General features: G+C 37.4%; 3 protein-coding genes and 1 pseudogene across 5 annotated transcripts; 2 read left to right on the forward strand and 2 right to left on the reverse strand.

The window, feature by feature from the left end:
• The first annotated feature begins 3,000 nt into the window (after positions 1-3,000).
• On the forward strand, positions 3,001-6,314 carry LOC132164700 (large ribosomal subunit protein uL23). Its single transcript, XM_059575251.2, has 4 exons — positions 3,001-3,086; positions 3,260-3,322; positions 4,529-4,892; positions 5,977-6,314. Exons 2-4 carry the CDS (start codon positions 3,310-3,312, stop codon positions 6,059-6,061), a joined length of 462 nt encoding a protein of 153 aa, XP_059431234.1. The 5' UTR covers positions 3,001-3,086; positions 3,260-3,309; the 3' UTR covers positions 6,062-6,314.
• A 6,265-nt stretch (positions 6,315-12,579) lies between these two features.
• Positions 12,580-14,329, reverse strand: LOC132163059 (RING-H2 finger protein ATL16-like; annotated as a pseudogene).
• A 7,602-nt stretch (positions 14,330-21,931) lies between these two features.
• Positions 21,932-24,100, reverse strand: LOC132164277 (uncharacterized). 3 transcript variants are annotated; one of them, XM_059574762.2, is made up of 2 exons: positions 23,915-24,100; positions 21,932-22,922 (listed from the first exon to the last, which is right to left on the reverse strand). In XM_059574762.2, the coding sequence occupies exons 1-2, from the start codon at positions 23,951-23,953 to the stop codon at positions 22,050-22,052; spliced, it is 912 nt and encodes a 303-aa protein (XP_059430745.1). In that variant the 5' UTR covers positions 23,954-24,100; the 3' UTR covers positions 21,932-22,049. The 3 variants fall into 3 exon arrangements, with proteins under 3 accessions (XP_059430745.1, XP_059430744.1, XP_059430743.1); XM_059574761.2 differs by having other exon boundaries at positions 21,932-22,925; XM_059574760.2 differs by having other exon boundaries at positions 21,932-22,928.
• Positions 24,101-24,991: 891 nt separating this feature from the next.
• LOC148584234 (uncharacterized) lies at positions 24,992-25,492 on the forward strand. The gene has a single exon (XM_088518813.1). The coding sequence runs from the start codon at positions 24,992-24,994 to the stop codon at positions 25,490-25,492; it is 501 nt and encodes a 166-aa protein (XP_088374939.1).
• The last annotated feature ends 2,118 nt before the right edge of the window (positions 25,493-27,610 follow it).

Raw genomic sequence — 27,610 nt, forward strand, 5'->3', positions numbered from 1 at the left:
CCTTTATTTGGCCCATAAACAAAAGAATGAAGCCAATTTTACTTGCTACTAAGGGACTTAATGAAACAATTAATACTTTGCTCACTTTTATCCAGGACCAACACTTCATAATTAGATTTTTTTCCAACAAATCCAAATCCTTCCCAAAAAATGCTGATCATAGTTATAAACAAAATCTCAATCTGGAACAATACAATCTCTAACCTTATCAGCTTTATTTTCCTTTACTCTAGTTTCAATCAGACAAATAAGACTAATCTTATGTCTATGAATCATACTCCTAATCTCTTTTTGTTTAGAAGGGTGGTTTAAACCCCTCACATTCTAAATAAAAAATTTCATAAAGTTGGAGAAAAACCTCTCATTATGACCTCCTCCTCCTCCCCCATTTTATCTTTTCCTTTAACTTTAGCATTCTCCTCAGCCAAAGCATTCTCAAGAACTTTTTGAATAAAAGAAAAAGTACCTGAGCCTCTCACCTCACCTGACTCATATCTACCATCAGCTCTAGCCAAAAGATGGAAAGAATTAGTCCAATGTTTCTGACTATCCTTTACAGGAGTTCTTTTAGAAGCTCTAGCCACATTCCATTTAGGCTCAGTCACAACCTTCTTAACCACTGGATTAGCTTGCAAATTCTGAACAGGCTCAGGTTTTTTAGGCAGTCAAACCTATTTTTCAACCTTTGAACAAGCATGAGATAGATACCCAAAAGATTTACATTTTTTACATTTTACAAGAAGCCATGGATACTCAATGCCAACTACAATTCGACTTCCATCAACACCAATAACTTCTAGCTCCTTAGGAAAAGTAGAATCCATATCTACTTCAACCAAAACCCTAGCAAAACCAAGCCTCTACTGTTCCTCAGTAACAGAATCTGCACAGAGAGGCTTTCCAACACCACTAGCTACATAGCTTAAACATGTAGCATTCCAAAACTCAATTGGCAGATTATGCAACCTAATCCAAACATGAACATAAGATAAAGAAAGCTTAACAAGCTGCATACTAGGAGTCCATTTGCGTAAAATCAGAGGTTTGTTTGCAATATGCCAAACTTTTGCCTCCATAACCTCATCTCTCATATTCTCATCAGCAAATCTAAACAGATATAATCCATTCTCCAACAAGAATACCTCAATTTTCCCATATTGAGCCTAAATACTTTCCACAGTATGTTTGACAATATAATATGGAAGAGGTTTGTCAAGAAACTGGCCTACCAGAGAAGAAGACCACTTTGAAATGTCTTCCTCAATTGCTTCCAGAGGAGGCTTCACTATCACTCTCCCATTATCTTGAGAAGGAGCAAAATACTGCAAAGCTCCAATGGATTTCTCATGTCGAAACAAGTTCCTCCAATCCTAAGTTAAACTCTTCGGTGCAATCTGTGCAAGAGCCTCAGCAATAGAAACACCATGATTACTCACATCTTCCAATTCAGGACAGTTAGTAATAACCTCCATAGCCACCTTACCAGAGCTGCTTCCAACAGGCAATCCCTACAAATTCAGCTTCGACACCTTTTCATCTTCACAAGACAAAGTTAATTTCTCACAAATCTCCTCCCCTTCACTCAGATCTACCTCACAATCCACAGATCGCGAAGCAATCTCCAAATCTCCCATAGCCTCCTTAACAAGCACTTTGGAAATCTTCTTCCCGCCACAACCTCTGTTTGCTCTTTTGGCCATAACTCACCAATTGAGCATTCCACTAGCAAAGGTCAATAAATTCCGGTGCACCAGTGCTGGAATCACAGGCGTCGAAAAAGACATGCACCCACACGCGCAAGAACCAAGAAGGTGCGTATCACAGGTCGTAAGAAACAAAACCGAAAACTAACTAACTTTGAAAATTGCTAGGAGACCTGTGCCACATCAGCAAAAGTATCTTTTTGATTCTCTCTCTTTCCACCAGTTTCGTGTTCATAATATTTCCCTTTCGATTTTCTCTTCTTTCTTCTTCTCTCTTCTTCTCTTCTTCACTGAAAATATATAGCAGCCTGCCAGCCTCTTCTTCATTATTTCTCTTCGTCTCTTCTTCTCTGGGTCACGCTCTTCTCTAGGTTGTGGGTCTCTCTTCGACGCCCCTAGTCGGCGCTGAAGAGTAATTTTTTTTCGGCTTTAATGGTGATAAAATTCTTAAAGGGTTAATCATCCACCTTTAGATTTTAGTTTTGAATCTAAAAACGAATTTTGATGCATTAGAAATAGGTTTTGAGATATTAGAATAAGATTTTTAGGCATTAGAATAGGATTTTTTGGCATTAGAATCTGGTCACGGCCGATGAAACCAACCGGCGAGACCCACGACGTGGGTTTGGCGCCGTGGGTCTTGCCACCAGACCCACAGGTCTGATGCCATGGGTCTAACCGGCTGGTCTCGCTGGATTTGGCTGCAATGGGTGTTTGGTTCCTATTTTGATTGAGTGTTGTGTTCTCATTTTAATTTGTTACATTTTTCTTGAAATGATGATATGTCTCATACTTATTGGAGGCTGCAAAAATGCAAAATGGCTTATTTATGCACCATCTGCATAGTAGGGGCTCTCAAATTTTTATATCACGAAATCTACTATATATAATCAGGAAATATTCAAATTCAAACATATTATATTTATTATAGATAAGCTCTCATCTTATCATAGTAGATACACTTATCATGATAGAGTTTGAATTTGAATCTTTATTGATTATATCACGGTGGATTATTATTATCCTTTACAAGATCAAGCAAGAAACCACGGAGACTAGATGGAATTTCTCCCCCCTTTCTGTGCATATATGTGAAAAAAACAAAACGGTCACACCTACATTCTAAAGAATTGATCCTTAAGTTTTCTGTACCTATCGATTTTGACTGGGCTCCTCATGGGCTCAGGCTTATCCTTATTTTTCAGGCCGGTTTGGGCTTAAGAATCCAGGTTCAATTCCCTGGCCCATAATCAGCTCGGTACTGGTCAATGTGATAATTGATATGGACATTCAGGTAATTTCACTTAGCTCCTCTATATAACCAAAATCTCCTCTTTCCTCTTCCCAAACCCTAGAGACTGCTCCTCCGCTTCCCTCTCACAGGTCTCTCTCTCTCTCTCTCTCTGAGCATGTAAAAGCTTGAATTCATTCTTTCAATGGTATACTTGAAGGAAGGCACAAGCTTGAGTCACTTTTTGGAGTTTTTTTGGCTGGTTTAGTGAATTATCCTTTAACCTTTGTGTGCTATATTTTTGCATTTTTTGTTCGGGTTTCAGGTGATTGAAAGGGTCTACAGGCAGACGTTTCTTCAGATTCTTCTACATCAATGGGTCCTAAAGGTATTGGATTCGATCTCTGCTTCTACTTTGGTCTCATTGTTTTCTTTTTCTTTCTGCTTCTTCTGTTTCTCGGTTGTTTTTCTTATACTGTTTGTTTGGTTGCCGAGAAAACTGAGTAGAACAAGAAGACGATACCATAAATCGTATGTGTATTGAGTTCCACTGAGCCAATTGACTATCTAGGGTGGCTTCTTTTAAAATAGAACAAAGCTCGTTGTGTTTTCTTGAAATTGTTGGGGTTAAGTGTTTATGATATTATTGTAGTGCTGGCATACTGCGTTTTCGTGATATCTCTATGCTAGCTTTTATGATTTTGTTGTTTTATTTCTGTCCCTATGTGCTATCGAAACCGAGTAGAAAAGAAAGTTGAACGGAATTATTGAAATTATGCCTTATCCTCAGAAAATGAATGAGGAAATGAGCTTGTCCTAGCCAAAAAATGCATTAGGCTTAGTGTAAAATTACTGTGTTTTGATACTTTAGATTTATATGTGGAGAAGAACCCTACAAAAGAAAAAGGACAGCAGTGTTGCTGTGTATAGAGTGTCATATTCTAAGGGATTCCTAAGGCAGATATCAGAAGTATGAGGTATGTGGTAATTGAATATAACCCATTGGGTGGAAAGAAAAAAATGGTGTAGTAGTAGTTTCGAGAGAATGGAATGCTTGTATTGTTGAGGATGGAGAAAATTATATGGCAGGTTTGAATTGGCTGTTTTGAAGATCAATTTTTTTTTTTTTTTTTTTGAGGGCTGGGCTGCTACCAGTTGATTTATTTTACATTGGTAGACTTTGGATTTAATTAATTTCAGAGATTTGGTTTTCATTTTTCCCATTCTCTTTAATTTTTCTTATGTACTCTAGCATCCTGGCAACACCTTTTTCCACTTTTAGTGAAATTAGTACTTTATCAGAAAAGGAAAAAGAACAGGTGAAGTATTTGGATATCCAACCTAAATTGCTGGAGTAATTAGGGTGTATCTGGCTGGCCAGAGCTGGTGAGACAAGCTCAATTGCTGTCACTAAAGATAATCTTGCTCTCTTTTGATCCTGCCCCCTCACCCAATATCTTGTCCAGCCCTGTAAGATATGTATAAAGTGTACTATTTTGAACAGAACTCTGGTTGTTTTCTGTAGTATCCTTGTTTCAATTGTTATGGTACCATATATTGTCTTCTGCAACTTAAAGGTGGGTGTCTTATGCAGCGGAGAGTTCCAAAAAGGGTGATCCAAAGGCACAGGCATTGAAGGCTGCCAAAGCAGTGAAAGCAGGTCTGACCTTTAAGAAGAAAGCGAAGAAGATACGAACATCTGTTACGTTTCACCGTCCAAGGACATTGAAGAAGGACAGGAATCCTAAGTATCCTCGAATTAGTGCTCCACCAAGGAACAAGCTTGATCATTATCAGATTCTCCAATATCCCCTAACGACTGAGTCTGCAATGAAAAAGATAGAAGACAACAATACTTTGGTTTTCATTGTTGACATTCATGCGAACAAGAAGAAGATCAAGGACGCTGTCAAGAAGATGTATGATATTCAAGCTAAGAAAGTGAATACCTTGATCAGGTGAGCCTTACATATCTTACTTGGTGAATACATGGAATTCAATTCTACAACCGTAGATTTATTGTGGATTGGCATGTCACATGAACAACAAAATTCTTGTAGTTGGTTTGCCTGTTTGTGAAGTACCCTATTTACTCGGTAGCTCTTATTTTCTGTTTAGTTTCAAGGCAGACTCAACTTTTTTTTTTTAATGGTACTATCTAAAGCTGCTTTCATTTGTGCACATTGTCACCTGTCTGAAGTAAAATGATTTTGAAGCAATAACTTTGTGTTCAGTGCTTGTCAATAGTGTGGAAAAGTTGTCTTATGGGTGTTCAACAGACATGGCTGCTTTATGTGTCATTGCTACTTGGGGGCTTTTTTGGTTCCCTTTATGGATGTAAATTTGATCTCTAGACAGTTAGATCTGAAAGCTTGTAATTGTGCACTTGCATGGAGGGTGCACTAAGCATGGGATACTTTTCTTTGAACCCTATGTCATGTAATGATGTTTTACTGTCTTCTTATATTTCTGTGTGTTCTTCTCTTTCTATTTTGGATTTTTTTCTTTCTCCGGGAACGGATGGTGTAGAAACTTTTTGTGGACTCTTTGTTGTGTCATGATGCTTTAAGATCTTTTTTTCTGTTTTTATTGTTTTAGTTCTACTATTCCTTTTTACTTTTGTAAATCATTTTCCTTAATTATAAGTTGACCCAGTTGAGTTGAAATGGCCACTACTCCAGATTGTGGGACTCATAATATTGAGTCATCATGGATCCATTTGGTTGAACTGAATTTGAAAAGGTTACTCTTGACGTGGGAAATTAGTTTGAATTTGAGCAAATGGTATTTCTTTGGAGTTGATTAAAAATCTATATTATTAAGTTGATTTTCTTGACGCATATAGTTTTATATAATGTAAGATGCCTTTCTTTCTTTTTTGTTTTGGCAAGTGTACTGCTGTACTGGTTTAAAGTATTTGAAGTTATTTCACTTATGTTTGTTATATAGGTTTGAATGATTTGCATGTGTGTATTTGCTTCTTTTTTCCCCGCTTTCTGAAATATGTTCAGATGTTCATCTAAATGTAATTCTTGTGTGCAGGCCTGATGGTACCAAGAAGGCATATGTTAGATTGACACCAGATTACGATGCCTTGGATGTCGCCAACAAAATTGGTATTATCTAAAGATTGTGTCTGGGATCCTCTTTTGGATCTTTTTAATTTTATTCAAATTCATAGAGTAAGTCAGTTCTTTCAGGACTATATAAGCTTCGAGATTTTGCAAACTAGTTTACAAGTTGTAATCTTTGTGTCATTGCTGGTTCATGTTTCGGTGTTTTTTGGTTTAACTGACATTTCAACCAAGTAGGCTTGAAGGTACGATTTTTCTTGTGGATGATGTTTGTGTTTGCTTTTGTAAGATAGATGCTTTCACTGATATCAGCAATCGTGCCTAATGGGATAATTTAAGGTATATTTTGGCTGAACGTCAATTAGGCATAGCTATTAGATAAGAGTGTTTCATACGTCATGTAATTTGTGGTAATCAGTACGTGGACTGTCTAATGCTAGTCTCTTACAGAGGTAGAATGTTTCTCCATCAAGGGCATGGTGGTGGAGAGCCGATGAGCAAGAATCAAGAGTTGTGGGTCTCAACCCCATAACATTGCTCTCGTAATGATTCAAATTAATTTACTCTCATTAAACCTTACGAGAGTAAAGCTTAACCACTAAACCAACCTCTCCGGTGGTGGGACACTTGGTAGCTTACTCGGAGCCTCCATGGCCTTGGATCTATCACGAGTGCCTTCAGGCGCCCGTTCTATTACCCCTTAATTGGGCCCGCTTGCTGCCCTCTCTTGTGGCATTCAGTTTCAAATCATTCTGTTGAGAGTCCATCTTTTATCTCCATGAAGGAGCCTATTGATCAACTGATAATTGATAATCATGAGCAAGTCTCTTGTGGATTGAGTTAAGAGTTTGTCTATAGTCTTATACTCATAATTTGACATAATTTAAGCTCTACACTTGACATTTAGAATTATTAATATTTTATATGACATGCGAACGAAATACAAACTCAACATGAAATTAGCGCATGTTAGGGGTTTAGGGGTCTAACTTGTTCAACTAAATGAAGTGGTTTATGGCAGATCTATGTAATCTTATATTCATACTTTTAACATGGTTGGAATTTAACATGCAAATACAAATTGTCAACCCTAACTCTATCCTATGATCATGACAGTAACATTGGAATAGGCTTATTGCAAGACCGTAATATTCGTGCAGTTTTATGTAAAAGTTTGGTTTGGCCATAATAATTCAGTATTTCATATATTTTACAAGATGGGACAACATTCACTAGTACAAATGTTCAAAAAAAAGAAAAGAAAAAAAAGAAAAGAGGTAAAGTCCACATACCCCTCTCAAACTACTATCCAATTAACAATGTCTCCCCTAAACTTTCAATTGTGACAATGTCCTCTCCAAACTACTAAAACATTGTCAATATCCCCTCCAAAGCTAGCAATAAGACAAAAATGCCCCTATAGATTTCTCAATAAAATAAAAATATCCCTATAAATTAAAAAAAAAAATGATTTTTTTAAAAAACGAAAAATTTTAATTTAAAAATAATATTTTTTTAAACAAAAATTTTTATTTTTTTATTTAGTTTTAAAAAACAAAAAATTTCATTTTATTAAGCGAAATTTTTTTTTAAACGTAAATTTTTATTTAAATAAAATTGTAAAACAAAAATAAAATAAAAAAACGAAAATTTTCAATTTTTATATAAAAAAAAAAAATCGAAATTTTTTAAATTTTTTTCTTATAAAATTGATTTTAAAAAAGAAAAAATTGGCCAAGTTTGGATTTTTTTTTTTTTTTTTTTTGTTAGTTTTTGGTTTTTTCTAGAAGTTTTAGTATTTTTGTTTATATTTTACTAAGGGTAATTTCGTCATTGGGGGGAACATTGACAATTTTTGGTAGTTTGTGGGGGACATTGTCACAATTGAAAGTTTGGGGGGACATTGTCAATTGAGTGGTAGTTTGAGAGAGTTATGTAGACTTTCCAAAAAAAAAAAAAAAAAATATCCACCAAAACGTTACAAGAGTATTGTTTGCCACAGCTGAAGTTTAGAGCTTCCAAGGACTGCCTAGGAGATTTGCTGTTAACTCAGCTCCACAATTAATTGCAACTTTTTTCTACCTTTATTGCTCAGCTTAGCACAACAAAAAGACAAGAGGCCAATCTTATATCCATCTCTAGGATGACTTTATTCATGGTGGGTGCCTGAAGTGTTTGGGAGAACGCATATATATATATATATATATATATATATGTGTGTGTTAGAGAGAGAGAGTAATGTTATTTATTAATGTTATCCAATACAATTAGAATGATGTGACAGTACAAATCAATTTTTGTAATAGTAAAGTTTATAAAAAGAACAATTAATGATTAATTTTTACTGTCATGTTATTTCTGTTGCATAATTGTTGGATAACAATTTATTAAATTTTTTATTTTTTTATTTTTCTCTCTCTCCATATGGATCTCATACTGTGAACATTAGTCGATTCTTATTGGTAGGATTAATTGAGGACGTAAGATCTGGTCATGTGTTGTCCTTTCTGGTAAAACGTCTTCCCTGCTTAGAGGCTCCAGCATTACTGTGTTGAGAGAGTGAGAATATTCGGTACAGATGGTGAGATCATAAGCAGTTGATCTGCAGATGGGACAATTCGAGTGGCACTGAAACCTAGTGTCTATGCAAGAAACATGGAAGGCATGGATGCAGTTGGGTTGATTTTTCAGCCACTGCCCTTCTTCGAACTCACTCAAGCAAACCGCACACTCTCCTGCAATATTGCTTTGCCCGCCCTTCTCCTTCATCACTACTACTCTTCTTCTTGAACCGAGACATGGGAAGAGAGTGCAGGATCGAAGATTCCAATCCCTGGCTTTCAAACTCATGATGCAGGGAAGGATCGTCAGGGTTGTCCTCGTTCACGCGCCGCCTTCCGTCTCGAAACGCACAGCAGAAGAAGCTTTTGAGTTTCCTGTAGCGACAGAGTAGGAAAATCATGGTGCAAAATGCAGCAATTAAGGGAATTTCCCATTGCATTTAAAACCCTGTAGAGAGACAGGTACAGAGGGGGTTAAAGCTGGTGGGAAGAAGGCGTTTGGGAAGGGAGGGGATGAATAGATAAAGGAAGAAATAGATAGGGACGTGGAAGGGGTGTGGATAATCTCAATGCAAATTATTCGCACATCTTATTAATTTATATATATTCTTCTTGTCTGCATGCTTCTTGTTAACGTTCAATGAAATCAAGTAGGTTTTCTCCAAGAAAGATGGGTTTTCCGTTTTCTTTCTTGACCGACTCACGTAACTATAAAAAGGTAATTAAGGGGCCTCTTTCTGTTTTCTTTGGAAATGGCACCTCATCAGCATTATCGCTGCATGGAGAGTGAAACTTTGCTTTAGTTCACCAGGGCCGCAATTTTTTCCTTATTTTATTGGTTTTGAGGTACCGCGGCGCACCTAAAAAACAAGAAATGAAAGGCCTCCTCCTTACCTGTGTTTTTCCTCCAATTATGCGACCAAATTAGGATTTTTTTGTGTGTTACTGCTTTCATTACTGCATAGATGTTGTTGCCCAAAACGGTACCGTTTTGGGCAGTGAAAAAATAGGTTTTAAAAATAAAAAAATCCATTAAAAATTATAAAAAAAAAAACAAATAATTAAAAAAACGAAAAATATTAAAAAACTAAAAAAAAAAAAGGGGTGGTCGGCCATTCCATTTTGGCCAAGGGGGTGGATGGAGCTACCTCCCATGGCCTTTGGGGATGGTATGGCCACCCCCAAATGGCCAAAAGAAATAAAAATAAAAAATCATTTGAGGGTGGCCGAAACCATCCCCAAAGGCCCTTGGAGTGGCTCGGCCACCCCCAAAGCATCCCCAAAGGCCTTGTCACCCCTGTTTGGCCTGGGGGTGATTTTGACTAACTGCTATGGCTGGTATGGAGGTGGCCGAGCCACCCCTATGACTCTTGGGGATGGTCAAGCCACCCCCAAAGACAAAACTCCAAAAATTTTTTTTTTCTTTTATTTTAGTCTTTTTGGAGTAGTCGGACCACCCCAAAGGTCATGGCCCATGGGGGTGGCTCATCCACCCCAAACCGGCCATGGGAGGTGGCTCCAGCCACCCCCTTGGCCAAAATGGGGTGGCTAGCCACCCTCTTTTTTTTTTTTTTTTTTAGTTTTTTTATAATATTAAAATTTTAATGAGTTTTTTATTATTTTTTTTAAAACCTATTTTTTCACTGCCCAAAAGGGTACCGGTACCGTTTTGGGCAACAACATAGATACATAGACAAGTCTCAAACTTAATTTCATATCATGTCATAAGTAACAAACACCCTTAGGCATAAATTGTGATGTCCTTAATCTAATTTTGGGCGGGTGTTATGTTAAATTATTTCATGAAATTAAAATTTAAAAATTTAAATAAATAACCGTTTTCTTATTATCTTGTTTTAACAGTTTCAAATTTTAAATAAATATAATTATTTTTACTATTATCATGTTTTTATCAATTAGAGCATTTATAGTGGAGTAGCCAAATTTTTATACAAAATGGATACTCAAAACTTAATAAGAGGAAACAAGGGGGTGATGTTCACAAAATGGAAGACGAGAGAGCAAGAGCGAGAGTGAAAGAGAGAGGAGCTTACCGTGGTCAGCCGAGAGAGAGAGAGAGAGAGAGAGAGAGAATGAAAAAAAAAAAAAAAAAAAGTGGGAAGAAGTTTTGAGAAAAAGAGAAAGCATGTGAGAAGAATAATAAAAAAATAAAATAAAATGGCTCTGTGAACAATGCCACTACATGTAGAGGGACGCTGTTCACAAATGCTCAAAATATCAATTTTTTTTTTTTTTTTTTGGCTAATTCAATATGGAGTTTGTTTTCAAATCTGATTAGCCATTTTAGATAAAAATGTCATTTAGCTACTCCATTGTGAGTGCTCTTACAACTGTTTTTTCAATTTCCTATTATCACGTTTGGTAAGTTACGATTGCTATTTCAATCGTCACCATTTTAAAATGGTCTCTAATTGCCATTTCAAAGGTAATATATAGCAGTTTATATTACCTTTGAAATGGCAATTAGAGACCATTTTAAAATGGTGACGATTGAAATAGCAATCGTAATGGTGACGATTGAAATAGCAGTTTATATATATATATAAACTGCTATAAAAAAAAAATTATATATTACCTTTGAAATGGCAATTAGATATATATTTTCTCTTTCTTCTTCTCTTCTCTTCTTTTTGTATTGCAATTACAAAATTTTCTTGTTTTGAGTAGTTTCAGAATGTTGCAATATGAGATTAGGATCCAATGAAATCCTAAGGGGTATTCCAGATTCTGGAATTAGGAGATCTTGGCCGTCCATTTTAATCCAAAAGCCAGAATCCTACCACGTGTCCCATTAACTTAAAAAAATTTAAAATAATAAAATAATATTTAAAATTTAAAAAGTAATTATAAAAAAAAATAATAAAATTTAAAAACAAATTTTTTTCATTTGGATTTGGCCCTTGGGGGTAGCCTATCGACCTCCAAGGGCCATGGGGGTGGCTTCTTTCCCAAATGGCGGTTGCAGGTGGCAAATGCCACTCCTTTGGCCCTTGGGGGTGGCTCGAGGGCCATGGTGGTGGCTTCGGCCATCCCCAACCAGTGGTTGGGGCTGATGCCACCCCAATGCCAAAAATGGGGTGGCCGGCCACCCCATATGGCAAAATTAGGATGGTTTCTTTTTTTATTATTTTATTTTATAATTACTTTTTAAATTTTAAATATTATTTTATTATTTTAAAGATTTTTTAAGTTAGTGAGACACGTCGCGAGATCCTGGTTTTTGAATTAAAATGGACGGTCAGAATTCCCTAATTCCAAAATCTAGGATCGCCTTAGGATTTCAGGGATCCGAATCCCGCAATATGCATACTACATTCGGGAAATTTTATAATAGTAGTACAAAATGAGAAAAGAAGAAGGAGAAGAAGAAGAATAATATATATTTATATATAAACTGCTTGAAAAATTTATATATTAATTTTATATTATAGGTGTCGAAATAGCAGTTGGAGACTATTTTAAAATGTGATTGTTGAAACAGCAATTGTAACTAATAAAACAAGAGTCCTCCGGATGTAATTCAATCGGCTAGTAACCATACTTAATGAAACGGAGGTCATTAGTTCGAATCCCACTCCTCTTCTTGTGTGGACATATAAAAAAAAAAAAAAAAAATGATAATATGAGAAATTAAAACAGCAGTTGTAACTGACAAAACATGATTAAAGAAGAAATAATTATCTATTTAAAGTTCAAATCGGTTAAAACATGATAATACAGAAAGGTGATTTATTTAAATTTAGAAATTTTAATTTCATGAAATAATTTCAACATGTTACACTTTCGGACAAGAGGAGTTGATGGTGCCCATGATAATTTGATCCGGTCGTGCCAGAGGCAGGCTGCATCAATGAGAGGAATGGAGCCGTCTATGAATCCATAGAATTGCTGTCCTCGGAGGAATAGCACAATTTGAGCCTTCCATTAAAAGAAAATTGTCACGGGTAAGTTTCACACTGATCAAATTAGAGAAATTGGTAAGTTTTTGAATGGCGGGTGTCGAACTGGTTGGGTTTGTAGTGGTGGAGGAATTGGCCATGGCCATGGGTGATGCTGGTCAGAGTCTCTGATACCATAATCTCGAACACACACATTATGTTTGATGAAAGACCTCAACCAGTTAACTGGATTCGTGAGGTTTGTTTTCTATATAGAACTGCAGTGTCTAACATTGTACAACTGTACAGAACATGTAATCAACTAGGATTCTAATCTTAAGAATTATCTCTAGCATCGGGTCTCCTCAGTTTACTCAAACTCTGTCACTGTTGTTCTGAATGTCTGCTGCGGGAGTTTGTCTTCAGCGGCTTCTATCTTCTTTAGTTCCTTTCAATAGAATCTTCAATATCTGTTATATGTTAATCATGGGTTTTGAAATCTCTTTAATTGTACATAGAGCTTTGTCTAAACCTCCTACAATGATTTTTCTGAACTCAGCTGGTCAAGCATATCAACTGGAATCAGATGATTCATGTTGAAGTGCTGAATGTTTTTGGGAGTTTCGAGTGTGGGGCCTGGTGTAATGTGTTGCCCTTTCTTGGACAAAGTATTCCCTCCTTAGAGTCTCTAGCAATGTGTATGCAGCTACAGAATATTGATGGTGGATAGTTGAATCACAGACATACTCTTCTGCTGTGCAGGCAATTTGAGTGAGACTGAAACCAATTGTCGATGCAAGAAATATGGAAGACATGAGTGCAATTGAGTGAACCAAATTATCAACTGGGATTAGTTGATTCATGTCAGTCGTGAGTTTGGTAGGATTAAGGAACCCAACATCTGGCGATGTGTTGTCCTTACTTGGATAAAGTCTTCCCTGCTTAGAGGTTCCAGCACTGTGTTCACAGAAACAGGATATTCGGCATGAATGGTGAGATCATAGACAGTTGATCTGCAAAGGGGACAATTTGAGTGAGACTGAAACCAAGTGTCTATGCAAGGAACATGGAAGGCATGACTGCAGTTGGGTAGACGTTTTAGCCACTGCCCTTCTTCGAACTCACCCAAGCAAACTGCACAGTCTTCTAGATTGCTTTGGCCGTGTTCTCCTTCATTATTCTTCTTGAACTGAGACATGGGAAGAGAATGCAGGATGGAAGATTCTAGTCCCCTGCTGTGAAACTGCAGGGAAGGATCATCAGGATTTGCCTCGTTCAGAAGGTGCCTTCCAACTCGGTTTCTATAGGTCACACCACGAAATGCACAGCAGAAGCTTTTGAGTATCTTTTAGTAACTGAATAGGAGAATCATGGTGCAAACTGTAGCAATAAAGGGAACTATCCATGAGGTCATGGTGCAAGCTGAGTGCGTTGGAGAGCCTTATTCCTGAATAACTCTGTGCAGACAGCCTTTAGGAATGGAGGGGTTGATTAGATCAAAGCAGCAAATAGATATGGACGTTTAAGGTTGGTGTTGGTGATAATGTCGAGGATAACCTATTGTATGAGCCGTCAATGCAAATTATTCGGCCATCTATTTAGGTATATTCTCTTCTTGTTTATTCAGACCACTGGACATATACGGTCCCAAAACGCATGCTTTGGCGAAAGACATGCATGATGCAACTGAGCCTCTTTTTTCATCTTTACTTCATGATTTGCTGCAAGTTGCAACATACGCCAGAGTTTCATATGATATATATTGGAATGATAATATAGAGGCAAAGATATATGAATTTGTAGCCTATATAAAGGCATGCTATGCCTTGTTTTCATTATCGTTGATTGAATAAAATTTTATTTTAAGAGAGTTAATATATTTTCTTGGTAAATTCCCATGATTTCTGGTGAATTCCAGTTATTTTTCTAGTGGATTCCAGGACTCTTTTAGAGTTATATTATGCATAACTCTTGAACCCACACCTTCCCACTGAGTCATCCATGCATCCCAAAGTCTTGGAGATTAGTTTTGGGCTTGAATGCATGCTATGCACAATTTTTTTACACAGGTATCAGGTATGAAAAGATGGCAGGTTAAAGTTTCCAGAGGATTTCAATGAATTTTTTGCTGCTTTATATTGGAGAGGTTTACTCCTTAAGAACACCATCAGGATTAGATATGGACAAACAAGGTTGGTGGATACCCTATTGCATGAGCTGTCAAATGTGGCCTTAATATTCATGTAAATGCATTTGCATACATTTTTGTTATTGAGCTAGATAGACCAAAGTTCCAAATCAGGTTTCTGAGATATTTGTATACACAGATATACTCGTCAAAAGGATGAAGAAATATATATATATATATAAACACACACAAGTTTCCTGCAAATTTTCAAATGAGCAGAAAGACTCCTTGCTGGTGTAACGTATCAGTCAGGATAGCACCAAAGTACTGGTGTTTGCTTCCAGAAAATTGTTATAAAAAAAAATAATAATAAATAAATAAAATAAAAAATTCATACAAAACTATTAATTCAAATTTGATCAAATTAGAATTTTATATATATATATATATATATATATATATATATATATATATATATATATCAGAAGGCCAAATTATTGGGCTTTTATTATAAACTACAAGCCATCACCCACCAGCTTTAACTTCTCCTGAAAGTCTGGAACTGAAGCAAGAAATGGACCATTCAGATATTAGGTGCTTATTCTGTAAAATTTGCTCATGTCCCTTATAATGACAAAATAAATGAGATGAAAACAGCCCAAGTGTAATGCTGGGCGTAATTTGTATTTATACTAGTTGTACAGAAAGTTACAAGAAAGGAAACATATTGTATGAAAGGAAAATATACAACCCAGTATGTAAACTAAGAAACATAAGGAAAATAAGGCTAGGAAAGGCAAGTAGCCGTTGCTCCATTTCTGTCAACGTGATTTGCGCTTTTGTTGTCAATTTGAATTGTTGGATTATCTTTTAGCTGGCACATCTTCTCATTTAAGGCAACATCATTAATTGTCTCAATACGCCCCTGCAATCGCAACGTTGGAGACCACACGTTGAGATTGGTCTTGAGTTGATGAAACCTGTGAGGCACCAAGGGTTTCGTTAAAATGTCAGCAACTTGATCTTTGCTGGAAAGAAATTTCACCACAAGAGTCTTGGAGGCCACACATTCTCTCACAAAGTGGTAGTCAATAGCGATGTGCTTAGTACGGGCATGAAATGCAGGGTTGGAGGAGAGATAAGTGGCACTTATATTGTCACAAAATAAGATAGGGGCATATGAGAGAAATACACCAAGTTCTTGAAATAAAGCTTGAATCCAAATGAGTTTAGCGGCGGCATTTGCTACAGCTTTGTACTCAGCCTATGTGGAAGATCTAGAAACAGTAGGTTGCTTTTTAGAACTCCAGGACAGAATATTGGAACCTAGAAAAATACAATATCCAGAAGTAGATTTGCGATCATCCGGACATCCAGCTCAATCTACATCCGAATAAGCAAATAATTGTTTGGAGGAGCACTTCTTTATTAATAACCCATGATCAATTGTGGATTTTAAGTGGAGCAGAATCCTTTTGACAGCTGACCAATGAACATCACGGGGAACATGCATAAATTGAGACACTTTATTGACAACAAAGGCAATGTCGGGACGGGTAAATGAGAGATATTGTAACGCTCCCACGGTACTTCGATAAAGAGTAACATCACTGAAAGTAGAACTAGAAAATTGACTAAGGGACGTGTTGGCTGCCATTGCGGAGGTAATGGGATTGGTATGTGACATTTTGGTGCGGGCAAGGAGATCAGATATGTACCGTGATTGGGACAGGTGTAGACCTTCACAAACACGAGTAACAGAGATGCCAAGAAAGAAGTTAAGTTCTTCCAAATCCTTCATAGGAAAATCACGTGAGGGAGTATGGATGAGTTCATCAATAGCACCCAAATGTGACCTAGTAAGAATTAAGTCATCCACGTACACTAGTGCCAACAGGGTAACAGAAGGAGATTTAAATATAAATAAGGAGCTGTCTGATTTTGAACTGTGGAACCCTAACTTCAAAAGACAAGAGCTCATCAACCGGTGATACCAAGCGCGTGGAGCTTGTTTAAGACCGTACAAAGCCTTCTTGAGAAGGCACACTGCATCAGGATACATGGGATTGGCAAAGCCAGGCGGTTGCGACATGTGGACCTTCTCTTGTAGATGACCATGAAGAAAGGCGTTACTCACATCAACCTGCTTAATGCACCAACCTGCAAAAACAGCTAAAGAGAGCACAATACGAATAGTAATAGGTTTCACAACAAGACTATGTGTCTCAAAAAAATCAACGCCTTTTTGTTGATGAAAACCTTTTGCAACTAAGCGTGCCTTGTAGCGCTCAATACTGCCATCGGCCTTACGCTTGATGCAGAAGACCCACTTAGAACCAACAATATTCATAGATGAAGTTTTTGGAACCAACGTCCATGTACCAGTTTTGATGAGCGCATTAAATTCGTCTGCCATAGCAACCCTCCATTTAACATTCTTGGCAGCGTGTGTATAGGAAGTGGGCTCAATGTCTTTACAAGTGAGAGAGGCAGTGTAAGGCGCGGGGCAAGGGGTGCTGGACAGAGCCATCAGTGTAACATTTGGGTTGATGGATTTGATTTTGAGCTCTAGTGACCATGTGGTGCCGACATGTTGGGGGTGTAAGAGGAGGAGAGGGCACGGGTGTTTGAGAAGTTGGAGACTCATGAAGGGATGCAGAAGATGGAGGAGTGCTAGAGTCCAAGAGAGGTGGCGACATTGAATTGGTGTGAGTAGTTGACATGGGTGGGTTAGGTACTTGTGCATGAGGTATTATTAAAGTAGAATTTGAAGGTGAGGTGGGTGACGTGTGTGATGAGGATAAGATTTGAGAAATATGGGTTGGGTTAGGTACTTGGACAGGTGGTGAGATCAAAGGAGGACTTGTAGGTGAGGTAGGTGTCATGTGTGATGAGGATAAGTTTGGAGAGATACGTCTAAGACACAAGGTAACTGGCAAAGTTATAGGGGCTAGGTTTTTGGGAATACCTGGTGCAGAGGACACTTGGAAAGAAAATTTAGTCTCATGGAAGATAACATGCCGTGCAATATAGACTCTACCAGTGGGAATATGGAGGCATTTATAGCCAACGTGAGGTTTGCTATATCCCAAAAATACACAAGACAGAGATCTAAAAGACATTTTGTGAGTGTTATAAGGTCGAAGATATGGCTAACATTCACATCCAAACACTTTGAGAAGATAAAAATCTGAAATTTTATTGAAAAGTAATTCAAATGGGGACTTAATTCTATTGATAGAAGATGGTAAACGATTAATCAAATAGCAAGCCGTATCAAAAGCATCATCCCAAAATTTGAAGGGGACACGAGAGTGAGCAAGAAGAGCAAGGCCAGTATCAACAATATGACGAAGCTCTCTCTACACTCCCATTTTGATGGTGAGTATGTGGGCATGTTTGGCGATAAGCAACACCGGTCGACATGAGTAATTTTTGGACATGAATAAATTCTCCTCCCGCATCTGTTTGCACAAATTTGATAGAACGACTAAAAAAATTTTCCACCAACTTTTTGAAGTGAATGAACACATTGAGAACATCAGACTTGCATGTAAGAGGAAAAATCCACAAGTAACGAGAAAAATCATCCACAATACAAAGGAAGTAACGTTTATTATTATTGGAAAATAGAAGAGCAGGGCCACACACATCCATAAAGAGAAGATCCAAAAGACTAGTGGACACAGAGGGACTGTCAGAAAAATGTAATTTATGAAGTTTGCCAAGCTGACATGAGGAAACACCGCAGCAGATTTATTGGACATAACTGGAAGCTGATGAGATTGAAGAACACGACGAACGACCCGCAAGGCAGGATGCCCAATCGAGAGTGTCATTGATCAACAGAGACTCGTTCACCAACAAGGGTTGATGGAGAATTAAAAGATGACAGTCGAGAGGGCCAGGGGTAGAGACCACCCTTACTCGGGCCTTGGAGTAGTAATTTCCTCGACTGAGATTCTTAACATAAAAACAGGTAGGGTGAAATTCAATAAAAACTTGATTGTCACATGTAAATTTATTAACTTAAATCAAGTTTTTCTGAATTTTTGGGACATGAAGTAATGAGTGTAACGAGAAATTTTGAGTAGGAGACGGAATAGAAGCATGACCAGTGTGGGATATTTGCAAACCTTGCCCATTACCGACTCTGATTTGATCATTGCCCGTATACTCGTCTGCCTGAATGTTGAGATTGGAGAGGTCATTCGTTAAGTGATGTGTAGAGCCTATATCATGATACCACGAGGGATCCGAGGGCACATGAGTGGCAGTGTAATAGGTAGTTGGACCCTGCGAGGCATCTTGAAAAGAGTGGTCAAATCGATTGTAGCATGTAGCAGCAAAATGACCAAGCTTACCACAAATTTGGCATAGGGGCTGGTTGCTGGAATTGGAAGATGAGAAATGCCCATGGGTAGAGGGACCACGAGGAGGACCACGTCCTCTGCCACGCCCTTTCCCACTTCCAGCATAGGAGTAACCACGTGAATGATAGGAGCCACGGGAACCATGATTTGATGAAGAGGGGTGACGCTGTGCCACATTCACGCTGGAGGAAGATATGTCTGGAGCAGTGTTGTGGAGTTCAATCCGCTGTTCATGGGTCAAAAGATGCCCATAGAGTTCTTCTAGTTTGATGGGTTCAATACGAGTGGTGACTGAAGTGACCAATGGGTCATAGTGAGTGCCCAAACCAGCCAGAATGTAGAAGACAATTTCAAAATCCTTGAGAGGCTCTGCACATTTGGGCCAAAGTCTGGGCCTTTTGATAATAGTCAACAATAGAGGAGGCTCCCTTCTTAAGGGTAGCAAGCTTATACCGAATCTGAACAATACGTGCATTGGACTGAGAGTCGAACATCGTCTCCAAGGTAGTCCATGCTGCATGTGATTTTTGTAACCCAACAACATGGGCAAGGACAACTTCGGACAGAGTGGAAATAATAGCACTCAAGATCAATTTGTCTTGACGAACCCAAACACGGTACTCAGGATTAGAGGCTTTGAGTAGTTGAAGTGGGGCTGGTAGACGAGACAAGTTTGGGAGGGCATGGAATGGAGCCATCCACATATCCAAAATGTTCCTGTGCTTCAAGATAAGAAGTCATCAGATATTGCCAGAGCATCTAATTGTCTCTGGTTAATTTGAAGGTGATATGGTGAGTGAGGGTGGCTAATGGGAAGGCATTAGAATCGGTGGGAGTAGCCATGGAAAAAAAAAAAAAAAAAAAAGATGCTTGTCGTGTAAGCTCTAATACCATATAATGACAAAATAAATGAGATGAAAACAGCCCAATTGTAATGCTGGGCGTACTTTGTATTTATACTAGTTGTACAGAAAGTTACAAGAAAGGAAACATATTGTATGAATGGAAAATATACAGTCCAGTATGTAAACTAAGAAACATAAGGAAAATAAGGCTAGGAAAGGCAAGTAGCCGTTACTCCATTTCTGTCAACGTGATCTGCGCCTTTGCTGTCAATTTGAATTGCTGGATTATCTTTTAGCTAGCACATCTTCTCATTTAAGGCAATATCATTAATTGTCTCAATATCCCTATCCTCAGACTGAGTTCTGGATGACCATTCAATTAAGCGCTCTCACTGAATTGGCACATGAAATTAACTCTTCTCTCTCTTGTTTGAAGAGAGAAGTTCAGACAATTTTTTTTTGTTTTGTTTTTTTTTTTGTTTCATTTTCCCTTTTCCGTCTCCTTGCGTCCCTCTCCTCCGTGAGTGTTTCTAAGGGAGGAGTTATGGAGCTAGTGTCCATAGTACTCCTCCCTTCCTTTTCCTTTTTCCTCACCCTTTGTCCTTCTTTCTTTGTTTTTTCTTGTTTCTCTCTTCTATGCTTTGTATTTTCACAGCAACATCTTTGTGGAGCTTTAGTTATGGTGTTCCCATCTCGCCTCCTTCACAGATCCACCATTCTTTGCCGTCTCTCTGGCCACCCACCGTCGCTCTAAGTCTTGGTTTTGGTGTTTTTTTTTATAGATCCGGTTTAAAGCCCGACTCTGCTTGTTCAGTCCACAAACGCGCCTTACCATCACCTCCTTCGGCTTATCTGCTTCACGACGACCACCGCCTCGCCTCCATCCAACCTCCATGCATCTCCCAGAAGCAATGCTCTTTCCGTGCCTCCTTGTTGCCGCCTTCCACCGCCGTTGCTACTGTGTTTTTGTTGCTTTTTAGCTATTTCCTTCATATTTCAGGCTATGCTGTTGTATTTTATGGAATTTAGTCTTCCTGCCCGGTTGTTGTTTTATTTTATGGTGGAGACTTTTCCTTCCGGCTTTAGTTTGCTAGTTTTGTTTGCTGTGGTGCGGCTTTATTTTTTATTTTTTATTTTTTGTAACATATCCACGTAAGAGGGGATAAAGGATTCGAACTAGTGATCTACGCTTCGTAAGACGTGGTCTCCAGCCAATAGAACTACCCTTTGGGGACTGATACGGCTTTTTTTGGTGACTCTGTTCCTACTAATTTTGGTGCATGTTCTATTATGGTTCTCCTTACGAGGAAGGTTCCTGAAGTTACTCCAAAAGCCTTTGCTTTACCTCTCCTAGCAGCCTTTTGCGGCTGTTCTTGTTCGCTTAATGGATTGTGTCGTTTAATTGACCCATTCCTGTTGGTTACTTTATTACTTGTTTTTGGCACCGTTGGTTGCTTAAGGACCGTTGTTTGGGTTGTTGTAATCTCCCTTTTCTCCCTCTCCATATTGAATTAAAAAAAAAAAAAAATGGCGCTCTCAATGAATTCTATTATGGTTTTCTTGTCAATGGATTTCCTCCTCAATAGAAGCAAGAAGCTCCTCTGTTTTGGTTTGTTCCGCTTCCACCTCTTTTCTATGTGCTATTCCGACGTCAAATGTTTGATGCTGTAGACTGAAACTCTGTTTGGTTAAGCAAATCAGGTTCATGTGTAAGGCAAGAAACAAATAAGATTCACCAACAGTTTCAACATGGATATGTGGTTTATCATCATTGGCTCCTCTTAAGAATTCGACAACGTTATGGTCATCTTCTTCCGCCAAACTCGTTGCTCCAATAAGATGTTAAAACACTAATGGTCCTAAATGCTTAAATTAATAGAAAATGATAAAATTAACCATTTAATTAATATTTTAACAACTACTCAGTGATTCAAAAACTAACATCATTCTTTATCATCTAACACCACAATTGAAAGTGTCTGTATCTCTAGTAACTCTCAGCCAATATCATATATTACATAAAATGGATATCAGAATAGAAATCTGATTTTTGCTCAACTACTTTGCCAGAATGAAATGAAAATGTGAGATATTGAAGTACAAGGAGACAAAAAGGATAAACCAAGTTAAAAAGCTATGTCATTCAAAGTTCAAACCCAAAAACAAAAGTATCCCATTTACACCATCAACCACTGAAATTTGGTTCTTACAAAAGAGAAGCAAACTCTGGCGATTTCATTGAAACCTTTGTCGCTTGCCTGCTGGGACATGATTGTTAATACTAGCACTGGGAGTCAAGAGCCTTGAATTGTTCAAACATGAAGCAGAAGGACCACTAGCAAAATTTAACATGGATGCTGAACAAGTTTGAGAAGTCCCACGAGACATCATAGGATATGAGGATGAATTGAGTGGTTTCAGAGTCATTAAGGTTGCAGTTGCAGCAGATTTAAAATTGACATTTGCTTTCTGACAACCTTCAATGGAAACAGGAGGAATTTTGAAGGGTTGCAAAGGAGGAGGATTCCGCCACCGAGGAAGCGGCCCGGCAACAATGAGTGTCTGAAGTAAAGGACCGGCTTCCATCACAGCTTGTAAAAGCTTTCCCTTTTGAGGAAGAGCTTTTCCTTTAGCAAGATTATCAATTACTTCAGAAGCTGGATCAATCTTTGCCTTTCCTGAAGAGACCAAGTTATAATTATGAACAAGTGGCTGACTTACGAAACCCGAATCAACCACATTAATGTTGGAAAAATCCGGGGACGAAACCGCATCACCAAAGAAAGAATCTGCTGGGGAAGAACCATGTGAGTGGTGGTTACATGTTTCAGACAGACTGTTTGATTCTGTGATGCCTGAGTTTGCTCTGGCAGGCATTACAAGAGGGCTTTCAGCTTGAACATGAGGGAGAAGTTTTGCCATCTCTGTTGGGCTAGAGGGGATGATCAGCTTGTTTAGAAGCTTCTGCAACTGATTTCTAGCTTCATCTCTTTCTTGGTATGCCATCCTTAAAAGATTCAGTAGATTCTTCACATTCTCCTTGTTCCTTCTGATTTCCTCACTTGCTTCCATTTTAAATGACTCCAGCTCAAGAATGGTGCGTAAAAGCTTCTGCTTCAGCTCATCAATATAGCAGAGTTAAAAAACAAGAGGATTTAATTTTAAGGAATAATTGCAAAGTGAAGGTGTGCAAGCGTGCATATAGAGACAGAGAGACAGACACACACACTGTCACACAGATCATCAATTATTGGGTTCCTACAAAATATTTTATGCAACACATTTGAAGGGTTCCAAAAACTGCAAAATCTACAGAATTTCTGATAAACTAAAAGAATTTTACACAAAAATCAAAATCAGCCCAATGACACCTACCTTCTTTTGAAAAATCATTGAATCCTTTTGGCACATGTAGAGATTCCAAATAAATCCAACTGAGGAAAAACTATTTCAAAGTTAGGAGGAACAGGAAAATCCTAACAAAAGCCCATGAAGATCCCAAGTCCCTTCAGTGAAACCATGCTTCATTTTTGAAATTGAAGAAAAGAAGAAAAAAAAAACAAAGGTGGTGGGGAGAAAGAGAGTCACCATTCATAAACCTACCTCTGAAATATATGGAACTTAATGCAATGAAATAGCACATAAGTCTACATTCTAATCCAAAGTTTCAATTGAGACATGTTCTGTCCATAGATGGACAAAAAAGGTTCACATTTATTTATGTAAGAAAAGGAAATGGGTAATCAAGAAAATGGAATTTTCCTGAAAAATAGTTTTTGCATTTACAACACCTTCAAAATTTACTGCAAAAGAAGAGGAGATAAATAAATGCCTTTATTCTGGAGAATTAAAAGCTCAGCCAAAAAATTCAAAAAAAAAAAAAAAAATTTCCTTCTCTGCCAAGAAGCAAAGAAAACAGCAATGAATCAGCCAGACACATAACTAGTAACCTTACATAATAAAAGAACAGAAACATAGAATGAAAGACACCCAGAAACGACCATCATAGAACATACAATTCAAGTTGAAAAAGGTAAAATCTTTTAAATGCCAACAGAAATTGACACACTGAGAGAACAAGAAAACAAGAGATTACCCACCTCCTCCTGGTAACTCCACAGAGGCCCGATTTCCTCCATACTATCTCAAAAGCCTTGGTATATGAGAAGAACAAAGGCAAAAAAAGAAAATCGAAGAACTAGGGAGTTCAACAAAGGTGGGATTTATGACTAATTTATAGAAAAAACAAAAAAAGTCAGTCATATAGGAACAGGACAAAACAGAGTGCAGGAGAACGAGAAAGAGATACAGCGGTGGATTTGGAATGTAGTGAGAAGCCTGTCTGCGTCAAAGAAAATCAAGGAATGCCAAAACCTTCCTTATAGAAAAATTTGGAGATTCCATTTTCTATACTTTGTGTGATATTGATTTTCATTGAAAGTCTGAAACCTTTCCCCACTCTTTCAGGACCTCTGTCTCTTACTTGCAAGAATTACACACAATCTCTGTGTGTGTGTGGGTGGATTTTCCTTATATACAATCTTTCGCGTTGGAAAAAATTTAAACGGAAATATTTTCCCACGAACAAAGACAAAAGACAGAGGAAGAAAAAAATTAAAAAAAAAAAAACAAAACAAAGCAAGAAAATATGGTCTTCCGGTTAACGCGGTTGTATTTAAGGAAGTTTCCATTCTTGCCCCGTTTGTGGAAAGGAATTTCCCTCCGGCGGCCATTGTTTTTGAAAAGGGTGGTTTTAAAGTTTAGACAACAGAGGCAGTCTATCGCGGGCGATGGTTTCTCTTCTTTCATTGGCTGATGAAAAACGTGAACTAAGCCCAACACCGTCCGATCAATTTCCTGTTCAGTGTATGGTGCCACGTCGTTAGATCTGTAATTTTTTTTAAAAAAATAAATAAATATTCTTAAATCTCTAAATCATAAATAATTAAATACGATGCCATCAATTTCGGTCGTTTGTGAAAATATTATTGATATTTGTTCTCTTCTTGGGAGTAATATTCGATTTTATCGTTTTTGTGAAATGACACTTTCATCCCAACAGAAAATTAAAAATTAAAAATTAGATGACCATGTATAATTGGCTTTTGATGGTAGCCATTAGCCAATTATATACAAGAACGCCTTCAGTTATGGGCCAATCACCATGTCGATCACCCATGCGCTGGAAATCCCCTCTCTTTGGTCGTTATAAGGCCAATTGGGACATAGCGCTAGATTCTTGTGCAAAACGTATGGGCTGTGGAATTGTGGTGCGTGATCATGGTGGATTTGTGGTTGCTGCACAAGGGAGGATAATTTATGGGTTTCCCGAACCGATACATGCGGAGGCCATGGGCGCTTTGATGGCGGCCGAGCTATGTTGTGATTTGGGTTTGCAGGACATCATTTTGGAAGGAGATTCACTTCTAGTAATCCAAGCTTTAATGAGTGCCAGCCCAAATTGGAGCTCTTACGGGCAGATTGTTGCGGATGCTCGTAGCGTATTATATACAAGGAGGAGCTGGGTGGCTAGTCATGTGAAGAGAGAAGCGAACTCGGCGGCTCATTTATTGGCAAAGAATGCTCTTCTCAATTTACAAGATAGGATATGGTTGGAGGAGATTCCTAATTGTATTATTTCAATTGTTACTTTAGAGCAACTTGCTCTAGTCTCTTAGAGTTTTTTACAAACTCTGTTTCTATAATATATACAAGACGTGCTTGTCTTGTTTTCAAAAAAAAAAAAAAAAGACTAAAGTAGTCTTTCAACCTTTTTAATTATTAATAAACCTTATATATATATATATAAAGCATATCATATTCAAATGCTAATAATATAGTTGTCTTTAAACATTTTTTTTAAATTTTTTTATTATTATTTTTTATGATGGACCCAATTTGTTAGATTATCTTCCAAGGGCCTGTAGTACTAGATTGCGTTGTGAACTGCCCAAGAAAACCGAAACCAACCATCTAATGGTTGACTTATTACTAATGATTCTTATTCTAAATCCATGTGGAAAGTTTTTCCAACACTTTATAAAAATAAAAAATATTTTTTATTTTTTTATTTTTTTGTCGAGTAGTATGTTTGGCAGGAGCTTAATTCACTATTATGTGTTGGAGTTTACTTATTAAAGGAAAGTTTGAGCCAATATATGAAATAAATATTGGAATATTAATTCAATAGTCATACTACATATTACAGTGCACATGGATTAACTATAGAATAACGGAATTGGTTTCCGTTCGGTTTTTTGTTTTTTCTTATGATTTATTTATTGGGAGCAAACCATAGACCGATGAAGGAAGAGTTATCAGGTATAGAGAAGAATTGTCTATACCTGATAACTATACCTGATTACGATTGATAAGGCACTAGTAGCGAAAATAAAAAAGCCAAAGAATCAATGACTTGGCAACGGATAGAATTTACTGTAGATCTGAAACTGATTAGAACAATGATTTTTCATATATATTATCTTATAATAGCTCGAGAGGTTGTTGTGTATGTACGTCATAGATAATGTTTGAGCTGTGAAAATTCCAAATTGCATCCTGGCATTGTACGGAACATTTTGCCCATTTGATTGTTATATCAATTAAGAAATAATTCGTTTAAAAAAAAAAAAAAAAAAAAAGGTAATTACTATTAGAGTTAATAATTCGTGTTTGTATGTCAAGTTTGAATTATATCGAAATATAGATATAATACTATATATGTCAACCAGAGATAGTTCAATTGGTTGGGACTACACTTAATAAAGCGGATGTCATTAGTTCAAATCCTCTTCCCGCCTCTTGTGTCGACATGTCAAAAAAAAAGAGACTATATTTGTCAATCATAATCCAACTTATTCAATTAAATAGGTCAAATACATTAACTACAACATTCTAATTTCGTATTAAATTCATGCCAAACTCACGGATCGTGTAAAAAATTGCACACCATTGTTGTTACATATTACATGATCGACCCAAGAATCGAAGTACTCTTTTAATCTCATAATTGGTGCAAATTTAAAAAATACAAACAAAATTTATTTTGTTATTATATATGTATTTGCAGTATAAAACCTTGTTCTGACAGAATCAATGAACATGGATGATGAATTCCCTTGGAAAACCGGAAGATTTCTTTCTTTATTCCAGACAAGCGGTTTCGGCACTCTTCAAATTATATATTTTTTGTAGCAACATTTATATATATATATTTTGAAGTATAATAATATGACCGCTGCAACATGTAATTACTATACAACTTCGGGCTTAGTCATTGGATCAATCAATAATGATGGTTGCATGCATTGTTAATTATGTAATTATTCCTTCGCAAGAAACTGTTAGGATTGAAGTAGCATGCATGTGTTATACAACTAGCTAGGCCGTGACCCAGCGTTCCCACTGCATTATTATTCTTATTATTATATTTTGTATTAATTAAATCTATATAATAAAATATGTGGGTTCGCTTTTAACTAGGAAGCAGACAAAATTCGGTAAGTATAAAAATGCCTCATTTACGACAGAGGCTACTAAATTGAAAAATATTTGTTGGGTTCTCTTAATTCAATGTATCTAGCGAGCTAGGCGGCTTACTACGTGCCCAAGTGTGAAACTATTTCTAGTTATTATTTTATCTCTTTGCTTTATCAGTTCGTTAGCAGTTGAGTGCTTGAGTTGACCCTACCCTTCTTTTAGTTTTGTATGGGAAGTGAGGGGGGCCCGTCGAGTTAAGGGGTGGCCATTCGTGATCGAAATATTGTAAGCGTTGAGACATGCGTATATAATTATAA

The sequence above is a fragment of the Corylus avellana genome, chromosome 8, assembly GCF_965113065.1.
Source record: "Corylus avellana chromosome 8, dhCorAvel1.hap1.2, whole genome shotgun sequence".
In the NCBI taxonomy this organism is placed as follows: Eukaryota; Viridiplantae; Streptophyta; class Magnoliopsida; order Fagales; family Betulaceae; genus Corylus; species Corylus avellana.